The sequence below is a fragment of the Biomphalaria glabrata genome, chromosome 8 (assembly GCF_947242115.1).
Source record: "Biomphalaria glabrata chromosome 8, xgBioGlab47.1, whole genome shotgun sequence".
Classification (NCBI taxonomy): Eukaryota; Metazoa; Mollusca; class Gastropoda; family Planorbidae; genus Biomphalaria; species Biomphalaria glabrata.
This window is the reverse complement of record NC_074718.1, coordinates 20460750-20479305: the sequence shown is the minus strand read 5'-3', so window position 1 is coordinate 20479305 and position 18556 is coordinate 20460750. Positions and strand designations below refer to the sequence as shown.

Genomic DNA, 18556 nt, shown 5'->3' with positions numbered 1-18556 from the left:
TTGCGTCTTTGATCTGAATGTAGTTCCATAGGTACACCAAAGCGGCTAATCTAGTGTTCCACTAAAATATCGACTATTGTTGTGGTTTCTTGGTTTGGTATCGCGAAAGCCTCAGGCCATTTACTAAAATAGTCCATTATTACTAGAATATATCAGTTGCCTTTTAGTGTTTCAGGAAACGTGCAAGCTATATCCAGTGCGATTCTTTCAAATGGAACACCTACGTTGTACTGTTGTAGGGGTCCCCTTGTTCGACGTTGCGGCCTTTGGTTTGCTGCACATCGGTCACATCTTCTGCACCTCTACGTCTTCCTTGTACCGACACCAGTAAAACCTTTGTCTCACTTTCTCCAACGTTTTGTTAATACCTAAGTGACCACCCGTGGATCCATTGTGCAGCTCTTGGAGTATTTCTTGGATTCTAACTTATAGTTAAGTAATCGTGTTGATGTCCCATCAGTAGATTCCCACATTCGCTTAAGAACACTGTTTTCCACTACCATTGAGTCCCATTGTGCCCAGTACGCCTTCATGGCACAATGTGTTGCCAATCTGGCCGTTGTCCCTTCATCTTCCAAAGAAGAACGGTTGCCAGATCCTCATCTTTCAGCTGCTCCTCTCGGATATTCTCATCAGACCAAGGTCCTTAAACATTCAGGTCCAAACGTTGACAATCGATTATCGCTTCCTTTATTCTCATCTTTCTAACAATGTTTGCATTCTGTTTTGAAAGCTCGTCGAGATATAGCATCATCATTCTGGTGAATTAGTCCTTTTCGATGTTGAATTCAAATTCATAGGTTTGCAGATGTTCGATTCACCTAGCGACCTGACCTTCAGGGCACTTAAAAGAAAGAAGCCATTGTATTGCAGCGTGATCTGTCCTTAAAATAAATTTCTGCACATAAATGTACATGAAAATGTTTTTACATCGACGGCGGCCAGTTCCTTTCAGCCTTTGACTGAAGTAAGCGATGAATGGGAAAGGACGGCGCCTTTTCCGGTATTGCTTGCATCCTTATCAAAAATGAACGTCATAGAGGATGAGACAAGTGAGTCTTTTAACGTTTCAAAGGACTCTTGACACTCTTGTGTCCAGTTGAATGACCTCTTTTGTTCTGACAATCGATGAAGGGGTGCACATATATTGGAGAAATTTGGCACAAACCGTCTATAGTATGTACAGAGTCCTAAAATCTTCTTAGTTCTCGAATATTGGATGGTGTAGGCCAACGTTTTACTGCCTCAGTCTTGTCGGGATCAGTGCTGATGCCGTCCCCTGATACTATGTGGCAAAGATATTTGACACTCTTCCTGAAAAACGAGCACTTCTTTGGATTGATTTTCATACCCGCATTTCTAATTCGTCCAAAAACTTCATGTAGATATGCCAGATGCTCTTCAAACATCCTACCAGTGACTATAATGTCATCCAGGTATACAAGACACGTGTTCCAATGAATTCCCTGTAAAACGCGTTCCATCAATCTTTCAAAAGTGGCGGGAGCATACAGAGACCAAAAGGCATCACAGTGAACTGTCAAAGACCGTTGCTAGCAGAGAAAGTCGTTTTATCCTCAGGATGCATTCCCACCTGCCAGTATCCGCTCTTTACATCAATAGAAAACATCTGTGATCCAACAAGCGTATGGCTCTATGACCCCTTGCTGTCTCATTTGTTCTATCAGGTCTGTAAACTCCTGTTGTTTTGCAAGAGGAAGGCGGCGTGGTGGCTGCCGAATCGGTCTAGTTACTCCAGTAACTCATCAGATGGGAAGATGTCTGCAAATTTCATTATCAACTATTGCTATACTGCTCTTCAGATAGGTTCCCCTTGGTTTCTGTCAAAAGCCTGGTAATTTGAAGGTTGACCGATTCAGTGGGCGTAAAAGAAACGTTGTCGATGTTGCAATTCTTAATTAGGTCGATTGTATGGCATTTAGCAAATGTAATTATCCCTTCGTAGATGCTTCTCCCTCAAACCAAGGCTCATGATTCTGACAGGTACTCTCTGATGATCTTTACCGATCATGACCAGCGTTTTCCCTACAGCCACTCCGTCGTAAATGTTAATGGAAAATCCAAATTTCTGTAGAAAATCTAGACCTAAAATGCAATCATCAGTTATGTTTGCTATCAAAAATTCATGCACGAATGACTGACATCCGAGCTCAAATCCTAAGTCCGCCAGTCCTTTTATGGGCATCAGTTCTCCACTGGTTGTTTTCAATGAGAAAAGGCTCACATTTGTATTATGAAGCACCGGTGTCTATGAAAAACCGATACTTCCGAATTCCAATTTTTTCTTCTACCATGAAACTCCTTCTGTCCCAGCACAGCTATTGGAGTGACATTGACAGGGGCTCCCATTTCTTAGATCGCCGGTTTCTGCCCCTTGAAGCCGACGAATGTTAGTTTTCCTGATAGCCATTGGCTCCAGGTTATGCACCCGTTTCTGATCCGTGCTGAATCTCCTTGATGATTAGGTTTTATTCTACACATCCTTTGTATATGCTCAGATTTACCACAGTTCCAGCAACGGACCCTGGTCGCACGATGAGCTCCCTGTGACCGGCTTGGCTTATACTCTTCAAGAACCTCCGTCATCCGTCTGAGTACTTGTGTTAGATCTTCCTCCTGAAATTCCAGTCTCCGACCATGATGACTGTTGATGGATGCGTTCTTAGCGGCTTCATAGGACAGAGCGTACATGAGGGCTTCGCTGGCCTTACTCTTGCCACTAACTCTAATCTTTTTTAGCTCTGGATCTTGAACGGCATCGAGGAAGGCATCAGTGACGATTAATTCGAGGAATTCCTGTGCTGCTGTGGGGTATGCCAGATAGGCATAGTCGTTCAATGTCCATCTTTAGCTCTTGTAGGGTTTCACTGACCCGCTGTTGTCTGGTCTTCAGCTGGACCCTATAAACTTCCTGTAAGTGCTCGTCCCCGTATCGAAGCTCCATAGCCTGGACGAGAGCAGCATAATCCTGCTGGTTTGGAATGGATTGGAGTACTTCGGAAGCCTTTCCTCTAAGGGCCAGTACTAGAGCGGTCGCTTTTTCCTCCTCGATGCCCTGTTCACCTTAGCAGCTGCCTCACTGTCTTCTGTAGAGTGACCAGGAGACGGACCCATCAAACACAGGGGTGTTTCATCTTTACAAGCCCTTCGGGTAACATTGCTCCTGTATTACTCACCGGCGCCTTGCTGAGCCCTTCTCTAACTTGAACTTTCAGTTCTTCTGTCTTTTTCTACCACATCCTCTGGTTCATCGTGGTTATTTTCTGGTTCACGGATACCAATTCAGTCCTGATCCCTGAATCCATTGTGTCTATTATGCCCTGTCCTTTGTATATGCTCAGATTTACCACAGTTCCAGCAACGGACCCTGGTCGCACGATGAGCTCCCTGTGACCGGCACACAGTGCAAGAAGAAATATTGATGTCTATATGATTCAACTGATTCATTGTAACATTTTCTTCATCTTGGCTAGAGTTTCTTTTACATTCTATTTCTTAAGTTATTTCATCATCTTCAGAAATCTCAATTGTCATTTATTTACTTTCCAATTCCTCAAAATTTACATTAATTAAATTTCAATAATATTTATGCCTGAAGAAAGTCGTCATTTGTTAAACAGTGACAATTGGTTGACATCGTAATATTACGGTGCTAGCTACAAATTCAATAGACTTGATTTTTTATTGTTAAAAATCAAAGCAGTGTTTATATACATACAGCTAATATACCGCTTAAAGTAAGGTTTCACGGCTGTTTTTGATATGAAGTCACTTTTTGGACTATTTGTAGAATTAAAAAAAAATGAAAATATGTTTAGCCGAAATATTTTTTGAAATATATATAGATTTATTTATCAATTGTGAATAATATGATCCAATATTTAGCAACTGATACTTACTTTTTTTATTGTCAGTAATTCCAAAAGTGTATTTTCACTTGGGTATCACCCCTATGGGCGTAGCCGGGACCCCCCCCCCCCCCCGAAATGAAATCCCCCAGCAGGGGGAGGGAAATCGGAATTTATTGACTGATTTTTTACTTTTTGTTTATTTTAGATTTTAATACTAAACCATCACTTTCCCCAGCACAAATGGGGATTTTGAGTTTAAAACCCCCTACCCTGGGATTTTGAGTTTAAAACCCCCTACTTCGAGTTTATGACCCCCCTACCAGGGGGGTTTGAGTTTAAACCCCCGAACTAGGGGTATCTGCAGTTAAATCCCCCTCTTCTATAAAACAAAATAAACAAAAATTGCAAACAACAATCCCCGAATTCCAAGAGCACAGTTAAGAAAGATTTTGATTTTAAAACCCCCTCCAAAATTTACGATAAACCCCCCTCTTCAATATAAAAAAAAAATTATACACTCAAAATTATATGGGCGTAGACAAAGGGGTTTGGGTTTACCCCCCCCCCCCTCTCTTTAGTTGGGTTTGAAGCTAAAAAGCTAATTATGCACACAAAATGTTATGAGCGTAGCTTAATGGGTTTTGACTCAATTTTGAGTTTAAACTCCCCTCCAGTGGAGTTTGAAGCTAAAAAATACCTCTTCAATGTATAAAAAAAAGCAAATTACTCACCCTAAAATCTGAGCGTAGCCAAAGGGGTTTGAGTTTAAACCCCCCGCCAGCGGGGTTTTAAGCTAAAAAATACATCTTCATTGTAAGAAAAAAAAGCAAATTACGCACTCAAAATGCTATGAGCGTTGCCAAAAGGGGTTTTGAGTTTAACCCCCCCCCCTTTTTCACAGGGGTTTGATGCTAAAAAATACCTCTTCAATATAAAAAAATATTTGAGCGTAGCTAATCCTATTGGGGTTTTTAGCCCCTCTCCTACAGATCGCTTTTTTTTTTAAAGTTTAAAACCACTCCAGATGGTTTTGAGTTTAAAATTCCCCTACAGGGTGTTTTGAGGTGGAAAAACCTCTATCTTCAACATTATTCTAAAACAAAATACAGTTACACATTTCTGCCAGTGGCGGGGCTCCATTAATAAAGTTGCAGTGAATAGTCGTCTACCGAAATTGAAAAACACTAAATGTGGCTCAACAAAGATGGCTAAGACAGATTTTAGGACGGTTATAGAAATCGGGTCTAAATCAAGGAAATTCTATGCCGAAGTGGGAGTCGACCCCTTAGTAAGATTGTGATAGAGCGTCGCATGAGGTTTGCGGGGCATGTTCTCCGATAAAAATGAATTACGCATAAGAGTTGCGATGGCATCCTAGTACAACTTGGCGCCACACATTCATGGAGGTCCTCAGAGTAGGTGGGAAGAGGCTTCAGACATTACCAGTGACAGATTTTTATGGAAACAGCTTGACGGCAAACGCGCCCAACGGCACGGGAGGGTCTAAGTCAGTATGAATTGCATTATTATTATTATTATTATTATATTAGGTTTTTGAAACAAAACTTTTTTAATAGCAGGGAAATGAACTGTAGATACCTCAGAATATGCGTTTTGTTGGCTTTCAATACCAGAAATAGTGCTTGGCGGTGGGGCTTCACCCGCGATTGTGGTGCTCCTAGCGCTCCCCCAGACCCCTTTGCTTGCAATGGCGGGGAATCTACAATTTTTTCACTAACTCCAGGAAGAACCTATTCTAGGGCACAATAAACGTCTTACGAAAGAATGAAGGGTCAGAATGTAACAAAGATGATGTACACACACACACACACAAAAATAAATATATTTTTGTTTTCGCCTAATGGGGTGGGGGCTGGGGGGGGGGGAGAAAAAAAATCCCCTCCCCCCGAAAAAAATCTTGGCTACGCCCATGAATCACCCCCCTATAGGAAGGCGAACGCAGATAAATGAAAGTTATACTATGATTGACGGGTCAAAAGCATGTCGTGCTGTGGGGTAGTGGTATTAGAAAGCGTGTACTTCTGAATCAAGTCAAAAGATGAGCTGGGTGAAAAAACAAAAAGAGAAAGACAGCGGGCCTATACAATAATTCACGAGTCAAAAAAGATATTAGGGGGATCCTCAAATATGTGGCGTTAATAGAAATAAAACATAAAAAAGGTCATAATAATTCCGGCCATAATAAACAAGACAATATCTGAGAACAAATCAACGGGCGTAGCAGGTGTGAATGCTAGTTATTTGTATAAAAGAGGAATCTAACTAAAAAAAAGGTGTTTTTTTCTATATTTTAATTGATTTAAACAGGGAAAATCGTTTGTATTTGAACATTAATATACATCAAATCTTTAATTTGAATCTCCAAATAAAACATTTTATTTGTTCATTCTTACTAGGAAAAATTGTGCGTTATAGAGGCCAGGAGAATGAATTTCTAAACCTTTTTTTTTTAATGCAGGAAAATGCTTGACAGCGGGGTCTTTTATCGGAGGAGCTTTTAGGAGGCCGAAAAAGAAAAGTACTTGTTTGAAGTCTACGGTAGCAATATTTAAACCACGGTCCGTGACGCACCCACAAGGGGTGTGTGCAAGGTGGGAATCAACGCTGTGAGCTCTCCAGCTCGGGGTGCCGCCAAGCACTATTTCCTTTATTAAAAGCCAATAAAATGCATATTCTGAGGTATCTAAAGTGCATTCTTGCTATTAAAATGTTTTATTTCAAAAACTAATCTGCTATTGTTAATTACTTAGATCTTCCCTTGTCGTTCGGCGCATTGGGCGGAAAGTTGCTTCCACAAAAATCTGTCACTGACAATGTCTGAAGCCATTCCCTATCTGCTCTGAGGACATCCATGAAAGTGCGGGCCAAGTTGTACTAGCATGTCCCTGTTTGCGCTTTTCTCGTTATGGCCTCCATGTCATCGCAACTCTTATTATGCGTAATTCATTTTGTTGGAGAACATGTGAAACGATCTCTAGAACTGACTTTTAAAATCCATCTTTATTGAGACACATTTATTTCAATTTTGGAAGATGACTATTCACTGCACTTTATTAATGGAGCCAAGCCACAGTCAGAAATGTGTAACCTCTCTTGGAATTAGGTGACTAGTTTGCTTTAGATTTTATACCGAAAAGGGAAGTTTTATCGTCAAAATCATTTGATAAGGGGTTTTAAACTAAAAAATCTCTGGATTTTTTTGTTAACAAATTCAAAACCCACTTAGCTACGCTCATAGAATTTGGTGACTAGTTGCTTTAGAATAAAATTGAAGAAAGAGGTATTCAACCTAAAAACTCTGTATGGGGGTATTTAAACTAAAACTATCTGGAGGGGTTTTAAACATTTAAAAAAAAGCCCTTTGGAGGAGGAGGTTTAAACTCAAAATCCCCCTTGGTTTGGCTACGCTCATAGAATTTTGAGTGTGTGTGTTTTAGCTTCAAACCCCTCTGAAGCGGGGTTTAAACTCAAAACCCCTTTGGCTACGCTCATAGATTTTTTAGTGCGTAATTTGCTTTTTTAGACGCAGATGTAACCCACTGATCAGTGGTCCACAATAGGAAAAGGCAAGGAGCTGCAACATCCACTCAATTTAAAGAGCCTGGTCCTAACCCGTTTGATCGTCTAAAGAGCTGAGCTGAAGGCTCTTCGAGCTCTAAGTTTGAAAAAAAAAACCTGTTTGGACGCCAAACAGTAAAAAAAAAAAAAAACTGTGGGAACAGTTCTGTTTGAGAGAGACCCGAGTCAATGCCTATGGAAAGCATTGCTGTTTCCAATGCCTTTGGCCCCCAACTCATGCTTGGCTGCACATAGCCGAAGGCCGAGGACACCGGGAGCCTCCGCCATTTTCCTTCGTTATACCAAGCTATCCGTGGGGGACTCGCCATTCACGTAACGGTCCCTTTGAGGAACAGCGCATGGGTGTGTGACAGGTTTATGTGGACTTTTTTTGCAGCTCCGCCCGTGCAAGAGGTGGACTCTCGTCTACCCATGGGCATCCCACGGGAGTAATGTTTCGCCATTAATTTAGCCTAGGTACCCCCTCAAGCAACCGTTTCCACCCGGGTGCCACGGTGAGGCAGAACAGCGTACCCGGGCCGATATAAACCTAACATAGTAGTAGGTGTAAGTGCAAGCATATAGCTTAATAGCACTAACCTATAAAAGTACCCCAGTAATTAAAAAAAAATACATTTAAAAAAGGTGGCCAGCTTATTTTTCCAGTAAACCCTGAAACTCAACATTTTCCTTTTTTATATCTTTTATAAACCCTGAAACCGAAAATAAAACTTCAAAAACCCTGATATAAAGCAAGAAACTAAAGCACAATAAAACTTCAATGGCATGTAAGAGCAAATTCTTCTTTGTTGTGCTAATCAAAGGACGATATGCACATTTTTTTTTTCATTCCCAAAAATAAAAAACAATAAAAAATTAAAAAAAAAAAACAAGGGGGAGGGGCAGAATTTATTTATTGTTCAAAATGGCACCACTTCAAAGAATTAGAACATATAGATCTATATGCCCCCATATTTTAAATACCGGTATGTAATTAGTAGGCCTATCATTATAATGAATAAGGTATATGCATGGACCAATAAATCTATTACAACAAGATAAAATTCACTTGTGATGTAGTCCAGATCGACTCCAAAATGACACGGCTTTCCCTTAGATCTAGACAAGATTTTTTTCCAAATACTAGATCTAGATTTTACAAACGTTTACAGTTTAGCTCTAGATCAGATCTAATTCTAGATCTTAGATCTAGACTCTAGATCCAAAATTCTTATTCGAGGCGCGTTCCGTATAAAATGTTTACATTCTAAAACAATAAATAAATAAAACTGCATGTAAAGTGAGAGTGTCGCGTATCGCGAGATATGAAACCAAAACCAGTCTATCTTGTTTTAAAATAGCTGCCCGCGCGATCGGAACTAGCAAACTAATATTAACGGGGAAAATGCGAAGAAATTTTGACCAAATTCGAAAAAAAAAGTCGACTAAAACCCAGAGAGGAAGGGAATCGGACCCCTCAGAACCCGAAATTTCGGGCTATCCCGAAGCACTTTTGCAAGCTGTATCAAACCAAGGTTTGCTAGGCCGTTTTGGATTTGCGGAAGTTAGGGGTACAACTTTCCTGGCAATGTCAAGTAGCTTGCTAGCAAAAAAAGCAGCTGGACTGATATCCTCGGAGCATCTTCTTTGGAATTGTTCCCAGTTGGCTTTATTTCGCTTCCTTCGCTGAGGTCGTCCCAATGAGGTGAGAGTGTTAGCAATGATGAATGGGAAGTGGTCAATTCCCCGTAGATCGTTGCTTACTGACCATTTAAAGTCGTCCACAAACGCATACGGTGAGGTCAATGCACGTGAGAGATCCAGTTCCTGGGTGCAAGTAGGTCGGTGATACATCATTAGGTATGCATATATCATGTTAGAGGAAGATATTCTCCAGAATACGACCTCTGGTGTCAGTATTGATGGATCCCCACATAGTGCTATGGGCAATGAAGTCTCGAAGGCGTATATAGGGCCGAAAGAGCTGTTGAATTCAATGAAGCGCTTGGGGGTAGATACAAGCTGCAGCAAGTGATAACCTTGTGTAGGGTTAGCCTAGCTGCTACGGCCTGTAGTGTGGTTTGGAGTTCTATTCTCTCATGGGGATGCTGTCCTTCATAAGGATACAGATTCCACCTTTATGCTTTCTCCGCATCCTCAACAGTCCTGCTTTATGCGCTGTAGCTTCGGAAACTGATGAGTTTTTCAGAAATGATTCCTTTAGACAGACAGCTACAGGAATCTCTGAACCCTTCAGTAGCTGCATTTCCTCAAAATTGGCAATGAGGCTTCTACAGTTCCACTGCACAATCCTGGAATTCATGGCTTATTTTAAATGACCTACTTGGAGTTATTAAGCATCGGAAAGGCCACCGAAAGCATAGGCGTAGCCAAGGGGGGGGGGGGTTTGGGGTTCAATCCCCCCCAAAGGACTTAAGTGACTGATTTTTTGCTTTGATTTTGTTTATTTTAGGTGAGATTTTAATACTAAAACAAGGGGGTTTTGAGTTTTAAACCCCTACCAGGGGGTTTTGAGTTTGAAACCCCCTACCATGGGATGGGGGGGGGGAGACGGACTTTAGTGAGTGATTTTTTGCTTTGATTTTGTTTATTTTAGGTAAAATTTTAATACTAAACCATCACTTGCCCCAGCGCAGCCAAGGGGGTTTTGAGTTTGAAACCCCTACCAGGGGGTTTTGAGTTTGAAACCCCCTACCAGGGGGTTTTGAGTTTGATACCCCCTACCTGGAGTTTTTGCAGTTAAATCCCCCTCTTCTATAAAACAAAAAAATGCAAACGACAATCCCCAAATTCCAAGAGCACAGTTAAGGATGATTTTGATTTTAAAATCCCCTCCAAACTTTACGATAAACACCCTCTTCAATATGAAAAAAAAAGTAAATTATGCACTCAAAATGTTATGAGCGTAGCTAAATGTGTTTTGACTCAGTTTTAAGTTTAAACTCCCCTCCAGTGGAGTTTGAAGCTTAAAAATACATCTTTAATAAAAAAAAAAGCAAATTACACATTCTAAAATCTATAAGCGTAGTCAAAGGGGTTTTGAGTTTAAACCCACCGCCAGCGGGGTTTGAAGCTAAAAATACATCTTCAATTTAAAAAAAAAAGCAAATTACGCACTCAAAATGCTATGAGCGTTGCCAAAAGGGGTTTTGAATTTAAATCGCCCTTCAGAAGGGTTTGATGCTAAAAAAATACCTCTTCAATATAAAAAAAGCAAATTACACACTAAAATTATTTGAGCGTAGCCAAGCAAATTGAGGCTTTTGAGTTTAAACTCCTTTCCTTCAGATGGTTTTGAGTTTAAAATCCCCCTACAGAGCGTTGTAAGGTGGAAAACCTCTATTTTCAATATTATTCTAAAGCAAACTACAGTTACCAAATTCTATGATCGTAGCTAAATGGGGTTTTGAATTTAAAAAAAAACAACAACAAAGACCTGAGATTTTTTAGTTTAAACCCCCCAACAGATGATTTTGACGATAAAACTTCCCTTTTCGATATAAAATCTAAAGCAAACTACAGTCACCTAATTCCATAGCGTATTCAAGAAAGGTTACATATTTCTACCAGTGGCGGGGCTCCATTAATAAAGTGCAGCGAATAGTCATCTACCGAAATTAAAAAACACTAAATGTGGCTCAACAAAGATGGCTAAGACAGATTTAAGGAGTCAGTTATTGAGATCGGGTCTAAATCAAGGACATTCTATGCCGAACTGGGAGTCGACCCCTTAGTAAGATTGTGACAGAGCGTCGCACGAGGTTTGCGGCACATGTTCTCCGACAAAATGAATTACGCATAATAAGAGTTGCGATGACATCATAGTACAATTTGGCGCCACACATTCATGGAGGTCCTCAGAGCAGGTGGGAAGAGGCTTCAGACATTACCAGTGACAGATTTTTGTGGAAACAGCTAGACGGCAAATGCGCCGAATAACGCAGGAGGGTCTAAGTAAGTAAGAATAGTACATTAATTTTTGAAATAAGACTTTTAATAGCAGGAAAATGCACTGTAGATACTTCAGAATATGCATTTAATTGGCATTCAATACCAGAAATAGTGCTTGGCTGTCAACGGCGGGCAGTCAACAATTATTTCCACTAACTACAGGAAGAACTTATTCTAGGGCACAATAAACGTGTTAAGTAAGAAGGAAGGGTTAGAATGTAATAAAGATCATGTACACACATAAATTTTTTTTTGCGAGGGGGGGGGGGGGAGGGGGGAAATCCCCACTAACCCCCCCCCCCCCAAAGAAAAAAAAATCTGGCTACGCCCATGACCGAAAGGGTTTCCCTTTATTCCCGTGTTTGTGTTTTTAGACTTAGGTTTGGATGGAGAGGACACCCCCCTTTGGTGTAAGTCTTTCTATCTGAAGAAAGAAGATCCCCCCGGTTAAAGCTGAGGCTATTTCCTCTTCCCTCAATTCAGGTATCTTCTTCTTTAGTTTGGCTTCATCCCTAATTCGGTAGAGGTTGGGGTGTCTGGCTGGGTTCTCAGAGTCAGACATGTTGTCTCCAGATTCTCCCGGAGTGATGGTTTTCTCGTGCTGCTCAGTCTCCATGCCCTCGTCAGCCAGCACAGAGAATCTGTTTATTAACAGCAAAAGAGCTTTCATTTCGCTTTGGGGGTGCGCTTCGTGGTGTTTTTTCTTCTTCTGAGTTGGTGGAGGAGGAGGGGGGTGTTTGGGTCGATGTTTTCCTATCTTAACTACAGCCTGGGGATAGGTCTTTGTCAATCCAAATTGGCCCTTGGGTAGGGCCAATACAGTTGACATCGCCTGGCTGAAGATACTTACATTGTCAAGTTACCACACAGGGCAGTCCTTGGTGTGCTAATATTAGAAGATATTACGTCATTGTTTGTTGTTTATGTTTTATACGAAAGCAAAGAATCGGACGGAAATAAAAGTTAGTTATATATGTCTACCTTGATAAAGACAGTCTCGTTATTATCATTATTAATTAGTAACATCTAGAGTAATGTATTATTAATCTGTGACAACAGAACACTTGGAGTAGACCGAGTGGTCAGGGTGACAGTTAAGGCAATTGAATTGGGCGGTGCAGCACATCGGGCACAGACTGCCACGCCCCTCTTATCCCCCTTACCCGTCGCAGTCCACGGCAAACGGAATGGTCTAAGATGTAGAGAGATTTTAAAGATAAGGAGACAATGATGGGCAATGAAGGCGTACAAAAAGAAGGGCATTTTTGAGCTCCAAAAGTGCTAAGCAAAGAAGAGTGCAGTTTAAACGTCATGTCTCGGGACGAAGACGGAAAATGGTCTTGGATTAAGGCAACAGCTTAAGGTTATACAACAAAAGGCCAATAGGCAGCTTCGAGATAAAGCGGCCTGATGCAAAAGATTATGTCCTAAGTACGAGGTCGATGTGGTAATGGTACATGATATACTGTATGACTTCGCTACACGCAAGGCTTGTAAAGTAATTCTATACGTAGTAAAGAATAATAAACTGCAAAGACGAATTTATTTTCTAATACAAACTTATTATCGGTATCCCTACCCAAACGGGGCTTTGCAATGGTTAAGTCCGGCTATATATTATATAGTGACGGGTGAATACAGAGAAGACCTGGTCTCCCCGTTCTCTTTTTTTTTTTCGCCGCGAAAGTTACGTGGGGTAACTCAAGTGCGACTTGCAGAAATAAAAGAGTTCTTTCCATGATGCATGTCTCGCATGGTCGGCCGACGAAGAGAATTTTATATATAGAAGATAGATGTGTGGTGTTGGGCCTGTGGTATCACAAGGTTCGGAATGCTCACTCAACTATTGACATAATATATATTTTACAATATTTGTGACATTGTTAAATTCAATAATACATCATGTTATCATTGTTATTCATTGTAAATAATTTAATCTCATTCAATATTATATTGATATTGTTATAAACCTGGTGGTGGCGCAGATGGGGGTAGTGGTGTGAGTGTAGTCAGCCGACGCAAATCGCCCCAGGCCAGCGCTAGACGAGCGGTCAACCGTGACGAGTTACGATGGTCAGCCGAGTCGAGTGTCAACACGGCGGTTCGGGAAGGATCGACGGCGGTTCGTGAACAGAGCTCAGGAGAGTCACGAGAGTTGTAGTCATCTGACCACCTGGAAACGTCGAGCGGCGTTCTGTCCGGTTCGAGAAGGCCAGTAGGGACCCTATATAAGAGCGGAGGTATCGCAGTCAAGACGGTCGAGAAAAGGGGCTCATTACAGCAAGGTTCACGAGAGAAGGTTCACGACAGAAGGTTCACGGCAGGGGTTCAGAGCCCGGTTCACTACAGGTCAAGTACGGTTGAGACGGCTGGCGTCTTGATCTTGGTCTGCGATCGAGTCCGACACAACGAGCCTAGTGTGTGAAGTCAGTCCTGAACTGTTGAACGCAGTGCAAGCCCGGAACGAGACGGAGAGGCCAGTGCAAGAGTTGATACGGCGGAACGGTGTTATCGGAGAGATATTTGTACAGTGTACGTGTTGCCAATTGTACAGTATTGGCTGTTATTTATTCAACTATTAAAGTGTTACGTTACTTTGGAGCCCAGAGTTGTCAAGTTCTTTAAGTTGGTGGTGTATGGTGCAGTTTGCAGAGAGCCTGGATAGTGAGATTCGTAACAATATGTTAACATTTGTCAAGTATTTTCTTTAAGAACGAACGTGCATATTTTTTGCATATTGAATGCCAGGGGCCCGGGCAATCGAGCCATGGCTTAAAACACAACCCTGGCACATTGCTCTCTTGCCTCCATTTTATTCTACCAAATTCTGATTCTATTTCTTTCTTAATCAATGCATACAACTGGATCAACACGAGAGCTCAACTTTAAAGAAAAACCTTAATCTTAGATACTTTTTTTTTCGTCAAACATTGACTCCTCGTGAGTGATTTTAAGGACTGGTTTGTATATTAAAAAACAAAACAAATCAAGTATCGCATACCTCTTCGAAGAGGTTGATATACACTTCGAGCACATCTTTGTAAAAGCTGACGGCCGCTCGAAAAGCTATTCCGCGGACCAATGGCAAACGCAGCTACAGTTTATTTTGGTCGACTACTTTACTCGTCAGACAGAGAAAGGGTGCCCGAATGAGGTTTACCAGGCTCAAAACGGCAGAAATGAGTACAATAAACTCACTACACTAGTGAGAGAGACAGTTTCAGAAGAATCGCTGACCAAGTTACTTATGACCGGTGTGAGGGTGCCGAAGGTCGCGGCACTTCTACAGACCGAGAACAGGCCAATAATAACTGACGGCAAAAGGGCAGACACATTTTTTGCTGGTGTCTCTAAAGTAAGAAAGAAAACCCCCAATGTTGATGGCTCCAGACGGCATCAGGATAGCAAAAGAAAAATGCAGTTTAGCTATGATGGAGGTGGCACATGTTTTATAAAGAATAGCAGACTACACAAGGCATCAGGGCCGGGCGGAGTAAGCAACGAGATGCTGAAAAAACTGGGGCCAAAAGGGGAACGAAAGCTATGCGACTTGCTCAATCGGACTTGGATACAAGGGGAATTCCTAAAGCCCTGGAGAGTGGCAACGATAGTCCCATTAGTAAAGAACGGAAAAGCGGCTGATTGCCCGGAAAGCTATCGGCCGATATCCCTCTGATTGCCCGGAAAGCTATCGGCCGATATCCCTAACATCGTGCTTAGGGAAAATACTTGAAAGAATGATCAATAGAAAGCTCGTGTGATACTTGGAGGAACGCAAAATCATCGCACCTGAACAGGGCGGGTTCAGGCAATAGTAAACTTCCCGTTTCAGACCTTGTGGTCTATAGGGCAGATGATGTAAAGGTCATCAATTTCTGTGGCCTACGGTTAACGAGCACAACGACCAACCACCTTTACTTTTCCCCAACTAATATTAGGTACCCATTAGAGCTGGGTGAACTCGGAGGCGCCCAAAGATTCCGAAAGTAAAAATCCCAGTCTTCACCAGGATTCGAACCCGGGAACCCCGGATCAGGAGCCAAGCGCTTTACCACTTAGCCATTTAGCCGACGACCTACTAATATAGCAATCTGGAAGATCCGATACAGTTCTCATGGCGGAAATCCAGCGTGACCTTGTTACTGTTTCATGCTACACCCGAATGTGGAATATGGACATAAACGGTCCAGACTCTAATCACTTTGGGAAAAGACATCCACCAAGAGGCCATAGATCTAAAAATCGTTGGGATCACACCCAACGGACCAACGACTCAGGTACTTAGAAATTACTCTGGACCCTTAGCTCATGTGCAAGAAGTACGACAAAAAGCCTCGGCAAAATTGCACGTCATAGAGCGGATGGCAACAACGAAATGGAGCGCCAAGGCAAAAGTGCTAAGGACGGAGGATGGCTGCCCACTCAGACGCCTAGTCGACGAATGGGTGGGCAGAGGTCGGATCAAAAGGACATTCTTTATGCCAACCGCATTGGCATTGTCCCAAGAACTCGGGTTTTCCCAGAAAAGAGCTGCTCTCGCTCATACGAGAGTGCAAAATTAAGCATTTGTAAATGGACCAAGTCCAAGTGTTACGACAGCTGCAACCATTGTAGCACGAACGGGAAGTAAACGTTTCTAAAACGCCTAAACAGGTAGAATTAATGAAGGCAGCTAGACAGAAAGGATCTAGCAATTTTGAAACGTTTTCGTACGGGACACTGTCTGATAGGAGCCTACTTTGCTGGGATCAGAGAGAACCACAAGGTCACATACAAGACGAGAGAGTATAACACATCCTCAACGACTGTAGGGTACTCAGAAACATATTTGAAGATACACCTAATCTTGTAACAGATAGAACTGGTACACTTGGAGATACCTGGACCATGCTATAAGCAAATGCATGTAGGCTTACTAATGTTTGAAAATGGAGGACGGATGGTAACATTCAACATGCAAAAGTTCATCATCTTCGGCATCAGGTTCCATTTGGCTACCTTGAACACAATCAGGGCTTCTCTGTCAAGTCTCAGCAGCGGACCAATCATGTGTTGGGAACAGAGCTTGTAGATGATTTTCATAGTATAAAGATCCATCATCTGCTGCATCAGGTTTTGTTGGACTCATGACCACTATCAGGGCTTCTCTCTCATGCATTGGCAGATGCACAAACTTCTTTTGGGGTGCAGCAGATTGACAGGTATTTCATGTCCTCAGCAATAGGCTTGAACGCAGATCCAATGTCTTGATCTGTCTTGCTGATTGAGAAGCTCATATCAGGTACATCTGCAGTCAAAGCTTTCGTCGAACTATAGGCCTTCTCTCTTATTTCTTCATTTTGTAAGGATTGTCAGATTCACAGGCTGCACACTATCTTCACCAGCATCACTATTGTAATTGCCTGTTTCGTCACAGCCTTGGATGGGTTCGACGTTCAACGATGGTGCGGCTCCTTCATCATTCAAGTCACTTTCGTAGCACAGTGTATCTACTACCTAGTCCAAAGTTTTTTCAACATGGGGCTTGTTCACGCCTGATACAGGTCTGTTCGTTGGACATATTCTGTGTCATACGTGTCCAAATCTTCCTTCTCTTACACCAGGTTTTCCTTGAGGTGGGCTTTTAAGGTTTCCTGCTTCTGCTGTCTTCAGCCTTTGCTCGCGGAGCTTTAACTTCAGTTCTTTCAATGCCATATCGTCCATCAGTTTCAGCGCAGCCATAGTAGATCCACTTTTGAGACCAGTTGCAACGACTCCCACTATCCAGGCTCTCTGCAAACTGCTCCACATGTCACTACCAACTCAAATTGCTTGACAACTCAGTGCTCCAAAATAACATAACACTTGTCTAGCGTTGGCCTGTGTAATTTGTATCAGTTGGCTACACACAGACACAATTACCCCTATCCGCATCACCACCAGTTATAACAATACATTTGATAAAATGTCATGAAAATGAAATTTGTAAATAGAATCAATATCATTGTAATGTGTAATAAATTTCAGTAAATACCTAACTGTAATAGGGTTTACGACAAGAACGAACTAATAACAATTTTAATTAATTTTTTGTTTTTGGGGGAAAGGTTTACCATACAGGGTGACACAAACCCTAGTGACATCTCTGGCTTATAAAATGAATCTTTTAAGAATATAAGTTATTAGAACATTACAGAGTAATAAAAAAATGAGTATTTATAAATGAAAATCTATGCATGAACATTATCACCATATTGTTAATTTTCACATTTTAGCCATAAGTAATTCAAATTAATTTGTTCTCAATACAAGAGTAAATATGAAGAATAAACTACATTTTCAATATCTACTTTTTTAATAAATTATAAAAATAATTGTTATACATAAAATAAATAAAAAAGAAAAATATTCTAATGAACATGTGAAAAAGGATTCAATATGGCTGTCAATAAATGGATCTTATCTTAGTTTTTACTTCACGTTAAAGATAATCTCAAATTAGGCTTATGTCAAAGAGATCAATAAAAAAAAATATAATCCTACAATTACAAAGAAAAACAATAAAGAAGGAAATCTTACATAATAAATTACATAATGTTTTACAAAGGTCTGAACATTGTACAGGTCATTTTGAAATTGATTTCATCTAAAATAAATGAAAACTGTTGCAATCTCTCAGGTGTAAAGTTGATGTAAATATCATCTAGCTCAGGCAGCACTTTGACATCTGTAAATATACAATTGTACTCTATTCATTAAATTAAGCAAATTTTGAAATAATAATAAACTTATAAGTAGCTATAATAGGGTGGTGAAAACAGAAGGCAGAGAAAAAAAATTAAAAGTACCGAACAAAAAGGAGCACAGATTTAACGTCAGAAATATAGTTTCCTGTGCCAACCACATTGGTGTGAGTTTGAGTTTAGGCACATCGGCACAATTTAGGCCATGTTGTGCCCGTAATCCTTTAAGGATCACTCTCCCTTTACAGTGAGTTTTGAGTTTAGGCACATCGGCACAGTATAGGCCATGTCGTGCCCGTAATCCTTTAAGGATCACTCTCCCTTTACATAACAAGGGCTAAATTCTATACAGTTAAATCATTAAAAACAAGGTCTATTAACAGTTCAAATAGTGATTTGATTTTGATTTTA

General features: G+C 41.1%; 1 protein-coding gene across 5 annotated transcripts in view; it reads right to left on the bottom strand.

Annotated features, from left to right (window-relative positions):
* Positions 1-8348: 8348 nt before the first annotated feature.
* Positions 8349-18556, bottom strand: part of LOC106061043 (UPF0547 protein C16orf87 homolog) — a 73098-nt gene continuing 62890 nt past the window's right edge. For all 5 annotated transcript variants that reach the window (XM_056039151.1, XM_056039149.1, XM_056039150.1 and 2 more), the window contains exon 6: positions 8349-18129. In XM_056039151.1, coding sequence (XP_055895126.1) covers positions 18002-18129 — 128 coding nt within the window. In that variant the 3' untranslated portion in view covers positions 8349-18001. The remainder of the gene's footprint in view (positions 18130-18556) is intronic.